Below are 13633 nucleotides of genomic sequence, written 5' to 3' on the forward strand. Positions count from 1 at the left end.
GGAAGTTGACACTGCAGGGAGCCGAGATCACACCACTGCACTCCAGCCTGGGTGGCAGAGCAAAACCCTGTCTCAAAAAAAAAAAAAAGCTACTGCATATTTACCCTATGGCAGGTACTGTGCTTGTCCCTGTGGTATGACAGAAGAGAAGACAAAACATTGCTGAACATAGCTGGGGCCCTGGAATACGCTGGCCTGCAGTGTTAAAGGACTAACTTTTCAATGTTCTTATCACCACTGATACTTGTGTTGCTACTTCCCTTGCCAGCTTTTCTGTTTTTGTCTGTATTTCTCCTTTTCTTTCTACTTCTTGAGATCAAGGAGGGTACAACTTTTACACTAACTGCTCTCCAGTGAGACTGCTTCTTTCTTTTGGGGAAAGAACACACTCATCACATATCTGTACTATTCATGTTTTTAGCACTTCTCTGTTTTACCAGTGCTCTGATTAGAGGCTCACAAAGTTCCAGGTGGTTCCAAGGTGCCGTACAACTAAGCACCACAGACAACCAGGTCAGGTTAGGGGGTTATGCACCTGATGTTCATATCTACATTCACACATAGCAGATTTTTAAGAAAATATAACTTGTAACTAATCTTTTGTAAACATTGTCCTGTAAAAAGTATCTGCAAATTTATCCAACACAGTGGTACTTTTTCATCTTTTTTTTTTTTTTTTGAGACGGAGTTTCGCTCTTGTTACCCAGGCTGGAGTGCAATGGCACGATCTCGGCTCACCGCAACCTCCGCCTCCTGGGTTCAGGCAATTCTCCTGCCTCAGCCTCCTGAGTAGCTGGGATTACAGGCACGTGCCACCATGCCCAGCTAATTTTTTGTATTTTTAGTAGAGACGGGGTTTTACCATGTTGACCAGGATGGTCTCGATCTCTTGACCTCGTGATCCACCCGCCTCGGCCTCCCAAAGTGCTGGGATTACAGGCGTGAGCCACGGCGCCCGGCCCTTTTCATCTTTCCTTAAAGTTACTAGCAGCTTGATTAGATCTCTGGTAGAAATTTTCTTTTCCTTTCCTTATTTCCTTCCTCCCTCTCTCTCCTTCCTAATAACTTTCCTTCCTTTCAAAATCGTGCATTCAATTCCTACAATCACTCAGCACTGCGAACATTTCAGAATCTACCTTCAAGTTTGACATATCAGGATTCTAACGCAACTGTACTTTGTTTCTTCTTCAGAGATACATGAAACTGGAAGAACTTGTCTAGTTTGATTACTCTGGGGAAGAATATATGTGTGTATGGGAGGGGGTAAATAAAGTCAGAAGAGAGGGAGGGTAAGGTGGTATAGTCTGAACTAACCCGAAAGTAAGGGAATTAACCAAATTTAAACAGGATTTTCAATGTGTAAAAATAATATATTTCTATAATTTATTAAGGTACCAATATATTGACTTACATCAGAAAAATCAGATTTTATTTTACAAACTGTAATTAAGACTGTGTTTAACTCATTAAGAACCTGGTAAGTAAAGTTATGATTCTGAATTAATATATCTCAGAGGGAAAGAACCCCTGAAGGGTTAAGAAAGATGCACACATAGAAGAGTATAGTTTTAAAGGACCTTTTGAATCACATATAAGAAGTTATTTAATATTCATCTACCCTGATTCTTTGAAAATATGACTTTCATAGCAGATAAGAAGAATCCGGGGGATCACACAGCAGTACCTAGATGCTTAGGAAGCATTTGATCAGATTCTATGAATGAGATCCATGGCTAAGATGTAAGTCACAGAATAAAAGGTGGAGTAAAAGATTCAGTAGAGAAAAATGAGACTTTTGGTTGAATATGCATGAACACACGTCTTGTTCCCTCCCCAAATCCCACTAACACAAAGTAAAGGGATATTTTTAACCTAGAAGGTTAAACCTACAAGGATAAAAATAACAGGAACTAGCAGTGGACAGAGCCAAGTCGCTAACCAACTAGGTATCCGGAAGCAGCAGGTGACGGTGAGCCTGGAAAAAGGAATGGCTAAGAGGGAGTTCATTCCTGGATCTCCTCACTGGCATTAGATTCCATGCATATTCTCTGGAGAAGCTGAAACAGAGAGGCTGGAGTTTGTGAACACCAGGTACAGTAGATGGCAGGGCCACTGTACTGGAAACTGGGGCGGGGGTTAAGTTAAGATCAACAATGTAAGTCAGAATCCAGCCCCTTCCTCCTTTGCAGCCCCCAGAATGCTGGTATACTCCCCAGGCAGGAAATTCGAATTCTCTGGAATCTGATTAGCCTGAAACAAAAGACTGAAAGAGAGTGACGCGGGATCCTGCAAGGACACTGCCTAGCCTGATGACCGTGGAGTAAAGACCCCTGTCAACAGGCCCACTGATAGGGTTTGGCTCTGTGTCCCTAACCAAATCTTATGTTGAATTGTAAACCCCAGTGTTGGAGGAGGGGTCTGGTGAGACGTGACTGGATCGTGGGGGTGAACTTCCCTCTTGTTATTCTTGTGGTAGTGAGTTCTCAGGAGATGCAGTTGTTTAAAAGTGTGTGGCACCTCCCCCCTTCTCTCTCTCCCTTCTGCTCTGGCCACATAGAACGTGCCTCCTTCCTCTTCACCTTCTGCTATGATTGCAAGTTTTCTGAGGTCTCCCTAGCCATGCTTCCTATACAGCCTGCGGAACTGTGAATCAATTCAACCTCTTTTCTTATAAATTACTTAGTCTCAGGTGATTCTTTATAGTAATGTGGGAACAGACTAACGTATCTGCCCATGTGCACATGAATGTCCTACCAGCTTTCTATTACCGCTTTAACAGGAGCATACCCTTAAACAGGAGCAAGCAGTCAGGAATCCCAGACATTTGAGGAAAGCAGCTCATATGACATAAAAGGCGAGTCAAATACAAACAGAAAGACATTTTTTGAGGAAAGGTATATGGAAAGAAGAAAACGTTAAAACGTTTGTAATTCAGATACCAGAAAATTCCAGGGCAAACAAAATGTTATGTGGGAAAGGAAAAGGAGTCCCCGTATACTATGTGGTTCAGAGGCAAGAGTACTTACAAAGGCTGTTTGCCCTTTAATTACTAAGTCTTTGATCCAACCAAAATTATGGTGTATTGGGAGTATAGAAGAATGCAAAATGTGAGTCTGTATGCATGCGTGTGTGTGTCTCGGAAACAAGGTGGTAGTAAGAGTAAAAAATATCCATTGTGGAAGTTAGTAATGCATAAAACTGAAAAATCAAGAAGTAGCAATTTAAGCGTATTATTTAGAGACATGGAAGTACATTACCCCCAAAATCAGCTAAAGAGATTAAAAGTGGTTGGCTCTGGGAGTGGAGAACTGGGAAGGGAACAGGAAATTGCTATTTTTTGGTAACAGGGATGAAGAAGCAAATGACTTTTTAAATTACATGCATGTACAACTAAGACAGATCTCAGTAAATGTTCTTTTCCGTTAGAAAAGATATTTCAAAGAAGTAATCCGTGTATGTGCATCCACTTATGCAGGGAAAATGACATTCTATGAAACAACACTTCAGAATCCATATATTTTGGGACTCCATGAATGTGTTTCATTGATGTTAGCATTGCTTAATGAATTTATAAAACTCCTATTTAGAAATGATCTTTAGAGATAAGTTTATTAAATGTCAGCTTTAATAATCTTAAATGTATTAGACTGCATAACACATCGGCTTGTGGCCATGCTTAGCCCTTAGGGAGTTGAAGCTGCACCACAGTTGGTAGACAGATTTCTCTGAAAAAGCTAATTGATTTCACTTTTAGAGTAACAGAGGCTGGAAGAAAGGCTGGGCTGAGAAGCAGTTGTAAGAGTCTGAGGAGAGGCACAGATTAGAGGATGTGGAAACTTACACCAGAGCCAAACCCATAGAATGACTGATTGGAGTTGTTACAAGAAACAAACTTATAGTTGCTAGAAAACAAGTTGGAATTGATAACTGAAATAAACCAACTAATATAAGAAGCGAAAGATAATTTCAAGCATTTCCAATTTGTATTTTCAATAACAGTAAAATATTGCATTGATAAAGCAAAAGTGATTTACTACATAAAAGGAACAATTAAAAAACATACAAAAAGGCAGTTCTTAGAAATAAAAACATGGTTGTCAAACCAAGAGGCAGTAAAGAACAATGTAATCATTGCTGAACTAAAAATGAGAAAACTAAAAAAATTCCTCCAGAATATAGAGCAAAAGAGATAAGGATAGAAATTATGAGAGAGAGAAAAAAAAGACAGTAATTCTAGGAGATGAGAATAAAACAACACAGTGGAGAATTATTAATCAAAGGAATAGAATTTTTCACTGGGCTAAAGAGACCGTTAGCATAAATGTGCTTACCAAATGCTATACAGAATTCTTAAAAAAAAAAAAAGGATTAATACCTAGAAAGCTACCCTGGTGCATTTGTAAACTTCAAGAATAGAGAGACAATACCATAAGCCTCCAGATATTAAAAAAATAAAAGAATCTGAATGAGAGAGAGAATAAGAGTAGCACTGGACTTTCCATCTGCAACACTCAATGCTTCAAGATAAGATTAATGTTACGGAGTTCTTGTATGAGAGTAAACGTAAGCCATTTTGAACACGTAAAAAATAAAGCAGTATACCGTTCACATTCATTTTTATAAGACGATGAACTAAGAACTTCAGCCAAAGTAAAAATGTATCCAATTTAAAAATCAAGAACAGGGAAGGTTTTCTATACAAGTGACAGTCATAAGCAATGAAATCAAACTTATGGTTGTTTGAAAAGAATTTTTAAAGTAAAAGAGAAATAAAAGAAAATTAATAGCAATCAGGATTTAGAAATCCAGATTATTTCAACAGAAGCTTGGAAATAGGATAAGGAAATGGGGAAGCAAAGGCATTACTAAAGATCGAGTCCTAGACTGGGGTTGAGAGTAGTCAAAGTTAGTTAATACTTGGGTTGCCAAAATAGAAATACAAATTTAAAATGTTTATAAAAAATATAAATCAACAATTTATAAAATTGGATGTCGAACCTCCAACGGAAAGAGAAGATAAAGATAACTAGATGCTCCTAGCAAACATTGGGAAAGCAGAAAGGGTCAAAAATGATATAGAAATTATTATAAAATACTTTTTGTAATGGAAAAGAGTCTCCAATTGAGGAATCTTTTTTGTTTGTTTGTTTTTGAGATGGAGTTTCATTCTTGTTGCCCAGGCAGGAGCACAGTGGTGCCATCTTGCCTCACCACAACCTCTGCACCCCAGGTTTAAGGGATTCTCCTGTCTCAGCCTCCTGAGTAGCTGGGATTACAGGCATGTGCCACCACACCCAGCTAATTTGTATTTTTAGTACAGACGGGGTTTCTCCATGTTCATCAGGCTGGTCTTGAACTCCCGACCTCAGGTGATCTGCCCGCCTCAGGTGATCTGCCCGCCTTGGCCTCCCAAAGTGCTGGGACTACTGGTGTGAGCCACTGTGCCCGGCCTCTATTTGTTAATCTAACCATATACTATGTGTATGTGAAGATAAACTTGATTTGACCTAAAAAAGGCTGAAAACAAGGTGCTGAACAAAGATATTAATGAAAGAAAGCAGGGATGGTAATATTAATATCAGGCAAAGTAGAGTTAAAACAGAAAACATTACACTTGTGCTATATTTTATCATGTTAAATCACGTAATATACTGAGAAGATATATCCATAAACCTTGATACATTGAGCAACAGCAAACTGAAATATGTAAACCAAAAATTGTTAGTAATACAAGAACTGGACAAACTACAATCATAGTGAAGATCTTCCTTAGAATTTGGCAGATCAAATAAACACAAATTAATGTAATTGTACTTGAAAAACACAATTTAAACATAATAACAACAATTAAAATGTTTGATTATATAACTTTTTTAGTCTTTTTACTCAACCAAAAGAGAATGTACATGTGTTTTCAAATACCCAAAGGGCATTAATAAAAGTTGATCCTTCAATAGACTACAAGAATAATCTTAGTGAAATCAACAGAGTCAAAATCATATAGTCCATATCCTATGATTATGGTAGTAGAAGGATTAGAAAGTAATAACAAAAAGATAACTTAATGCCCCTTGAAATTACATTTTCTAAATATCTCTTGAGTCAAAGAAGATATGAAATTCGAAATGACAGACAATTTAGAAAATGATGGTGAGAACATTAACCCTACGGCAGGCAGCAAGCTGTACTCAGGAGGAACTTTAGCCTTACATGATTTTATTATTTCAAGAAATCATGACGATAGCTGAAGCAAATTTTTCAACTCCTGAGAACGAGATAAAATAAACCATAAAAGGGCAGACTATTAAGTAGAAATTCATGAATAAGAAAACAAAAAGCAAAATCTAGAGGTTTTCTTAAAAAGGCCAATAAAAGGGATCCCTTATTCATTCTATATTTATGTTCTGGAACACATTCTAACAACAATAGAACAAACATATAAATTGATTTTAAATTACAAGGAGTTTAGATTACTATAGCACAAATACAAACACCTATAATTGGGAAAAATCATGGATAAATTGAAATCAAACCCTGTTACAACCATGATAGCCGAGAATATTGATTCACTCACACTAAAAATGTTCTGTGGGAAAGCTCCCGCCATAGGTCTTGGCACTTTCTGCTCCTGCTCTGTGTAATCTGTTCCCCCAGGTACAATCTCTGCTCAAATGCTGCCTTACCAAAGCATCTTTGTTCGACCACTCCATTCACACTCTGTTTTTCTTATCCTTAGCCTGTTTTATTTTTCTTCATATCACTGTATGATACAAATTTATATGTTTATTACCTATCTCCTCCACTAAGGTATAAGCCCTTGAGAGACAGCTGCCTATTTTGTTCACTGCTACCCTCCTGGTGCCTAGACCAGTAAGTGACTCATGGTAGACTCTAAATAGGTATCTGTTGAATGTAGGCTGCTCCACAAAACATTACGGTAGATGTAGGTGGCATGGTTTGATAAGCTACATAAAAAGTTCCTGATGATGAAGTTTTATTGTATTCATGATCTAGATTTATACAGACTTCTCAATAGCATGTGGGACTGAGGCGATGCCAACGTGGGGTCTCCATGCTTTGGAGACCATGTGTCTGGCTCCATGTCTACTGTGATGAGTGGAATAGTACCTGAGGAAAACCTCTAATAACTCTCATTAACTTGGGGTTTGTAATTACATTGTACCCAAACAAGTTCTACTGTTCCTTACTAAATTCTAACTTCTTTCAGAACAAGGTCTGTTTCTTAAATGACTCCATGGCCTTGGATTTGCAGGCATGAAGTGATATCTGGTACCCAACCTTAGGTTCAAGACCATTAATCTGCATCTTAGCACTTAGAGCCATCATCACATCAGGGACCCAACATATACTTAACCCAGAATCCTAACCTGGCTCTGCTATGGATACCAGGGAGACTGCTCCCTGCATCTCATTGCCATCCATTTTCAACGTACGCAGGAACACAGAGATTGGAGCCAGGCATATCTGAATCCAAATCCTACCTTCCCTACTAACCTGGTGTATATTTCAGGATGAGCCCCTGCTTTGTCTTTCTACCTTTCTGAGCGTCACTGTGGTGGAGGTTGCTAGTTTCTCACCAATATCCATTCTTCCTCCTTTGTTCTAGAACTTCTAAGTTATGGCTGCCTGGTTAGAGACCATATTTCCCTGCCTTCCTTGCTGCTAGTTGTTACCGTGGGATTAAGTTCTGGCCAATGGAAAATGAACAGAAGTGAGACCTGCCATTTCCATATCATACTCCTAAAAGGAAAGGTCTTACTCTCCCCTTGCCCTTCTCCTTCCCTCTGGTAGGAGCACAGTCATGATGGCAGAGCACACTTATGATGGTAGGAGCTGAAACAACCCCTTTGGTCCTAGAGATGGAAATTATTAGTGAAGGTGCCAGAGTTGCCAAACCAAACCTGGTCTGCATATCTCGGGCGAGCGCGGCACCCAAGACAACAATATGAAACAGAAATAATCTTCAATCTTATTTAAGCCACTGTTTTTGGAGTCTGTTATAAGAGCTTAGACTGTAATATACTTACTTTGCTTAGTTGTAAAAGGAGAATAATACCTGGCTGGGCTGTTGTAAGAAGGAGTGTGCAGTAGGAGCTAAAAAGTGATAGGAATGATTATTGTCCAAACTTGTGCAGCTTTCCTTCAGCCTGACATCAAAGTCATGGTCTGGGCAGAATCTCTGAAAGTGAGACACCTGAAGTGGTTGTGACTAGTACCAAAGTCAGTCACAGTCAAGATGAGGCACATACAACCACCTCTTCATCCCCTCACCTCCCAAACTCTATGTTCAGCCAGTGGTCAGTTGGCTAGTGAAACAACAGGAAGAGAAAACTCTGTGATGCTGGTAGCAGGTAAACAGTTAGGACAGATACTTGTAAACAGGAATTTGATTTTCTACAATGACAAATGTTATACAAATTTTATTCCTCATCTCTTCGTGAAACTTTTGGTAAAAATCTACTTCTTGGTGATGTTTTTATGGAGTTGGATCTATTCTGAGGCTATGTTTTAGTGTTGAGTTCAGCCCTAACGGACAAGAGTAGAGGGAAACTTGAGATACTCAATGCAGCAAAAAAGGAACAAGCTGGCGAAGAGAGGCTGTAATGTGGTAATATAACAGCACATAAGGCCTGCCTTGGCATCCATCACCCTTAGACATCAGACAGTCACTAAAAGTTGGAAAACTGATTTTTCAGTGCAGATCTGTAGTGTCAAAATCAGAAAGACTCATGTTATAATCCTTAATTACAGTCACTTGGTATTTCCTCTCATCTGCCTCACCGAAAATAATTGGCATATCCTTCTATTAATAGTAAATTTCAAAATTCATGTGTTCTCAGGAAGTTTTTGGCATAGTTAAGTACACACTTATTAAACAGAAATTTCCCAGCACTTACCCCATTGTATTATGGGCTTGGTTCTCCATGTCAAGAAACTGCTACATCTGGTTTATATTTCTTGATTTTCAACCCGTTGGAGGAAAATGATCCAAATTCCTAAAATGTTTATATTCATTAACCTATAAAACATAAAAATTTTGCTACTGCAAAAACCATTTAATATGAGTTTTTCTGTGTAGTAGCTCTTGGTCCTAGAAAATACAGAAACGTGAATTTGTTTTGTGTTTTTTGTTTTGTTTTGTTTTTTGAGAATGAGTCTCGCTCTGTCGCCCAGGCTGGAGTCCAGTGGCGCGACCTTGGCTCACTGCAACGTCCACCTCCTAGGTTCAAGCGATTCTCCTGCCTCAGCTTCCTGAGTAGCTGGAATTAAGGGCGCACGCCACCACACCCGGCTAATTTTAGGGACGTTAGGACTTGCCTAAAGTTAAAATTTAAAAAAAAAAAAAAGTTTTTCATGGCAACAAAATTTTAGCTAAAAAATAATCTATGACGATAATTGGAGAAAGTATTGAAAAGGACTTCAGCTCCTCTGAATCAGTGAATAAACGTCAATTGAAGCGCATTCAAGGGAGTAGAAAGAGGAGGAAGATTCAGAGTCACATCACTTCCAAATCGAAGTTTAAGAGAGACCCAGGAATTGTGTGCGGGGCAGACTGGAGACAGCAGGGATGGTGAAAAAAACGACCAGAACAAGTAGACGAATCAATGGTTTTGTATGTTCTCAAATCCCTCACTTAAACGTCAGGGAAACTGAGGCACAGACAAGTTAAGTGACTTGCCCAAGGCCACACGACTAGAGCCCAGGCCTTCTAACCCAGGGCGCAGCTCTGCTCTGCTCTTCCAAGGGCGGGCCCCCCCTCCCAGCCTCTGTTTCCCCACCACGCGCCCCGCCGGGACCCGCGCTCAGTTCAAGCCCAGCCTCCCGCAGAGCGGCCGCCCTTTTAGGCCCCCCGTGTCCCCTGGATTTCCCGCGCCAGCCCGGCCGAAGGGAGAGGGTGAGGGTCCAGGGCGAGGGTGAGGGTCCAGGGCGAGGGTGAGGGTCCAGGGAGAGGGTGAGGGTCCAGGGCGAGGGTGAGGGTCCAGGGCGAGGGTGAGGGTCCAGGGAGAGGGTGAGGGTCCAGGGCGAGGGTGAGGGTCCAGGGAGAGGGTGAGGGTCCAGGGCGAGGGTGAGGGTCCAGGGCGAGGGTGAGGGTCCAGGGCGAGGGTGAGGGTCCAGGGCGAGGGTGAGGGTCCAGGGAGAGGGTGAGGGTCCAGGGAGAGGGTGAGGGTCCAGGGAGAGGGTGAGGGTCCAGGGCGAGGCAGCGCCGGGGAAGCTCAGAGTCATTACCTGCGCTGCGCCGCGCTTGCCCGAGGGGTCTGAGGCCCGGGGCGCAGGACCACGTAGGTCACCTCGCGCCCGGCCGGGCCCGCCCCAAGGGGCCCCGCCACCCGCCGCCGCGCTCCCGCCGCCCGCGCCCTCCGGCCGCGCCCTCTAGGCTGCCGGGCCTCGCCCTCCCAGCGCGCCGCGCCGCCGCCGGTTGCCACGGGGACGTCGCGGGCAAACTCGCGGCCGCCCGGGTGGGGGGAGGGCGCGGCGGCGGCGGCGGCGGCGGCGGCGGCGGCGGCGGCGGCGGGGGTGGGGGGGCGGCCCCTGCGGGGGCTCCCCAGCCGCCTCCGACCTCGCCCCGCGCCAGCGCGGCCTCGCTGTCCCGCACTTACACGTCCGGCGTCCCCTCTGTCCTGGGTCCCTCCTCTCTGCAGCCCCACTGCCCACCCCGGGGCTCGGCACCCAGCACCCAGCTGCAGCCCGAAATACTTGTTGAATTAATGAACCGAGGCGATCCCAAAGGTACTGTAAACCGCTGGGGGTTCGTCAGCAGGTTCCTGCGATCCCCTCGGCGCTCTTTCCTCTTACTCAGAGGTGAAGTGCTGTGAAAAAGAAACCCGCGGTCCAGAGAACTGCTTTCCTTTCCGTTCAGCGGACTGTCTGCCAGCTGGGAGGAGCTGGATGTCACTGCCCAGTCCCTGGCTCCTGCGGCGACTCCAGCGTCCGCTTGTACCTGCCTTTCCCGTCACGCGCGATGGGTTCTTAGAAGACTGCCAGTCAGGCGAGCGGGACAGTGTGGCCTCCCTTCAGGGAGAAGGGAGCAGCTGCTAAGTGGAGAAGCTGGAACGAAACTCAATGGGACTGATTCCAAATTCCTGCCTTTTCCCACCGAATTCCAAGAGTCACTGATGACAAATTTCTCTCTTCATTTCGTAGAGGAAATGATAGGAAAGAATATATGTTTTCCAACTGACACCTTGAGTGATTTGTTTTAAGCACTTGAATTTTGTGTTCGATTTATTTTAGCTACAGAATTCCTTTCTAATACATGGAGTTGACTACTTTTTATTCTTAAAGTCTTTTATTTGCACTCCACTTTCATCACTTTAACGCTCATTTGCTACTTTAATAATCTATCAATGTAATGCTCACCCACATCCCTCCATCCAGATTCCCTCTGAATTTTATAAAACCATGATGCTGTTTCTTGACAAATTGAGCTTCATACATGAATTGCATAGAGTAACCTGGGATATTAGTTCTAATAAGTGTTTCATAGCTCTCATGTTTGCATGAAGAGAGTGATCATGCCATTTTAACCTGAAACTTTTCATTATTCTGAAAACTCTTAGTTACATTTTCTATTCTTGTCTGAATTGAATAGGTCAATGTATTTTTTCTAACCTGAGGAAGGGAAAATGGAACAAGGAATGAAATTTAATGAAATCTCAAGATGCCCAAGATCACTAAGGCTATGTAACATTGGTAAGTACCTCCATGTTCATTATTACTTTAGAGGTTCAGAAATACCCCATACACTCAGCAAGTGTGTCAGGTGTTATTAATATAGCTCCTTTCAGAAGATTAGGAAACCCAGGCTTAGAGAGAATGAAGGATATGTCCATGGATTTGTCCATCTACTTGTACTTGAAATGGATGATACATCAAGATATGAACCTAGATCATCTTACTCCAAATCCAGTGTTCTCCAAACATTAAGATTGAGCTGGTTTCTTTAGCAGCCAGGATCTTCCTTAGCAAACTGTAGGTTTCATGTTTTCACACAGAAGAGAGGTGCAGGGGAAGGCTTGTGAAAACGTGTGATAAGACACATGCTATAATGGATTTTAGGAAAATTTAAATATAGAATAGGAACACCCCGTTCAATTGAATACAAGTAAAGGTTTTCATTTCAGGATGAGAGTTAAGATTTTAAATGCAAATACCTGTCCCCCACCCTACTAGTAAGAAGTAACTGTAAAGACTTGAATTCACCCTGAAATGTCCTTATTATTAGACATTTTCAGGTAAGTTTGTTTTGAAAGGGATGAGACCAGGAAGACCGCAGTCTAAAGGACAGGATGAGTGTGGCCAGTTGCAAAGCTTTCTAGACAGGGCTAGTGAGAGGCGACAAGACAACTTAGTCATGAAAGAAAATTGGAGGGCATGGCAAAGTGAGGATAACATAAAATGTAACCAGAAATGGTCAAAGGACAGTATAGTGGACATAGATGGATGAAGAATAAGGATGACCTATGCAAGAAAAGCTAAGGAACCAATTATAGGAAATAAATAATAATCGCAGCAATAGTCTAAATCTTCAAAATTTAAAAACCTTCATAACAAAATCATTTCATGGGAAAATTTATAATAGCAATACAGTAAATGAATGTGCAACTTTAACATATACATGATTATATGAAATAACTTGATGTCTTATCAACAAGAAAATATTTATTTTTATATTTTTTAAAAAGCAAGTTCACAAATTATTTATATATAGACAATATCATTTTAAAAACTATATCCTTATACAAAGAACATATTAAAAAAATTTTTTAAAACAATTATAATCAAATAATCATAGACTTGTAAGAAACTGTAGAGAAGATACAGTGTGACCCCAGGGGTCCTCAATCCCTGGGCTGTAAACTGGTACTGGTCAGTGAGTGGCCTGTGAGGAACCTGGCCACACAGCAGGAAGTGAGCAGTAGGCAAGCATTATAGCTTGAGCTTTGCCTCCTGTTAGATCAATGGTGACATTAGAGTCTTACAGAAGCCTGAATCCTGTTGTGAACTGTGCATGCCAGGGATCAAGGTTGCACACTCCTTATGAGAATCTAATGCCTGATGATCTGAGGTGGAACAGTTGTATCCTGAAACCATATCCCCTGGTGCCAAAAAGATTGGGTACTGCTGGCCTAACCTCTTCATTTTATGTGAAGAAACTCAGATCCAAAGAGTTATAATTAGTTTCATTGTTAGTTAATGGCAAAAATTTTCAAAGGAATTTTCTGGGGATGCTTAATACACATTCTAGTTGAGAAAATAACCATTCGGTAGGAAGATACTCAGTATTCAGAACCAAGATCACCTAGAGCAGCATTATCCAATAGAAATATAATGCAAGCCACTTGTATAATTTTAAATATTCTAGTAGTCAAATTTTAAAAAGTAAAAGCCAGATGAAGTTAATTTTAATAATATATTTATTTCATCTAATATATCTAAAATATTTTAATACCTAGTCAATATAAAAATTATTGATATATTTTACATAATTTTTCATATTAAGTCTTTAAAATGTGATGCATAATTTTTACTTAAAGCTTCATCAGTTCATTCTGGCCATATGTAGGTGCTTCATAGTCACACATGACTGGGGGCTGTCATATTGGACAGGGAA

At 41.3% G+C, this 13633-nt stretch overlaps 1 protein-coding gene across 5 annotated transcripts in view; it reads right to left on the reverse strand.

Moving 5' to 3' along the window:
- The window catches only part of DEUP1 (deuterosome assembly protein 1), a 94169-nt gene extending 83133 nt beyond the window's left edge, over window positions 1-11036 (reverse strand). The window contains exons 1-2 of one of the 5 annotated variants that reach the window (XM_074400337.1): window positions 10620-11036; window positions 8919-9040 (exon numbers count right to left, since the gene is read on the reverse strand). In XM_074400337.1, the coding sequence (XP_074256438.1) occupies window positions 8919-8947 (29 nt within the window). In that variant the 5' untranslated portion in view covers window positions 8948-9040; window positions 10620-11036. Of the gene's footprint in view, window positions 1-8918; window positions 9274-10248; window positions 10439-10619 lie in introns of those variants that run through there. The other 4 variants (XM_039462256.2, XM_074400338.1, XM_074400336.1 and 1 more) reach the window with 4 other exon arrangements.
- Between the last annotated feature and the right edge of the window lie 2597 nt (window positions 11037-13633).

This window comes from Saimiri boliviensis, chromosome 6, assembly GCF_048565385.1.
Source record: "Saimiri boliviensis isolate mSaiBol1 chromosome 6, mSaiBol1.pri, whole genome shotgun sequence".
Lineage (NCBI taxonomy): Eukaryota > Metazoa > Chordata > Mammalia > Primates > Cebidae > Saimiri > Saimiri boliviensis.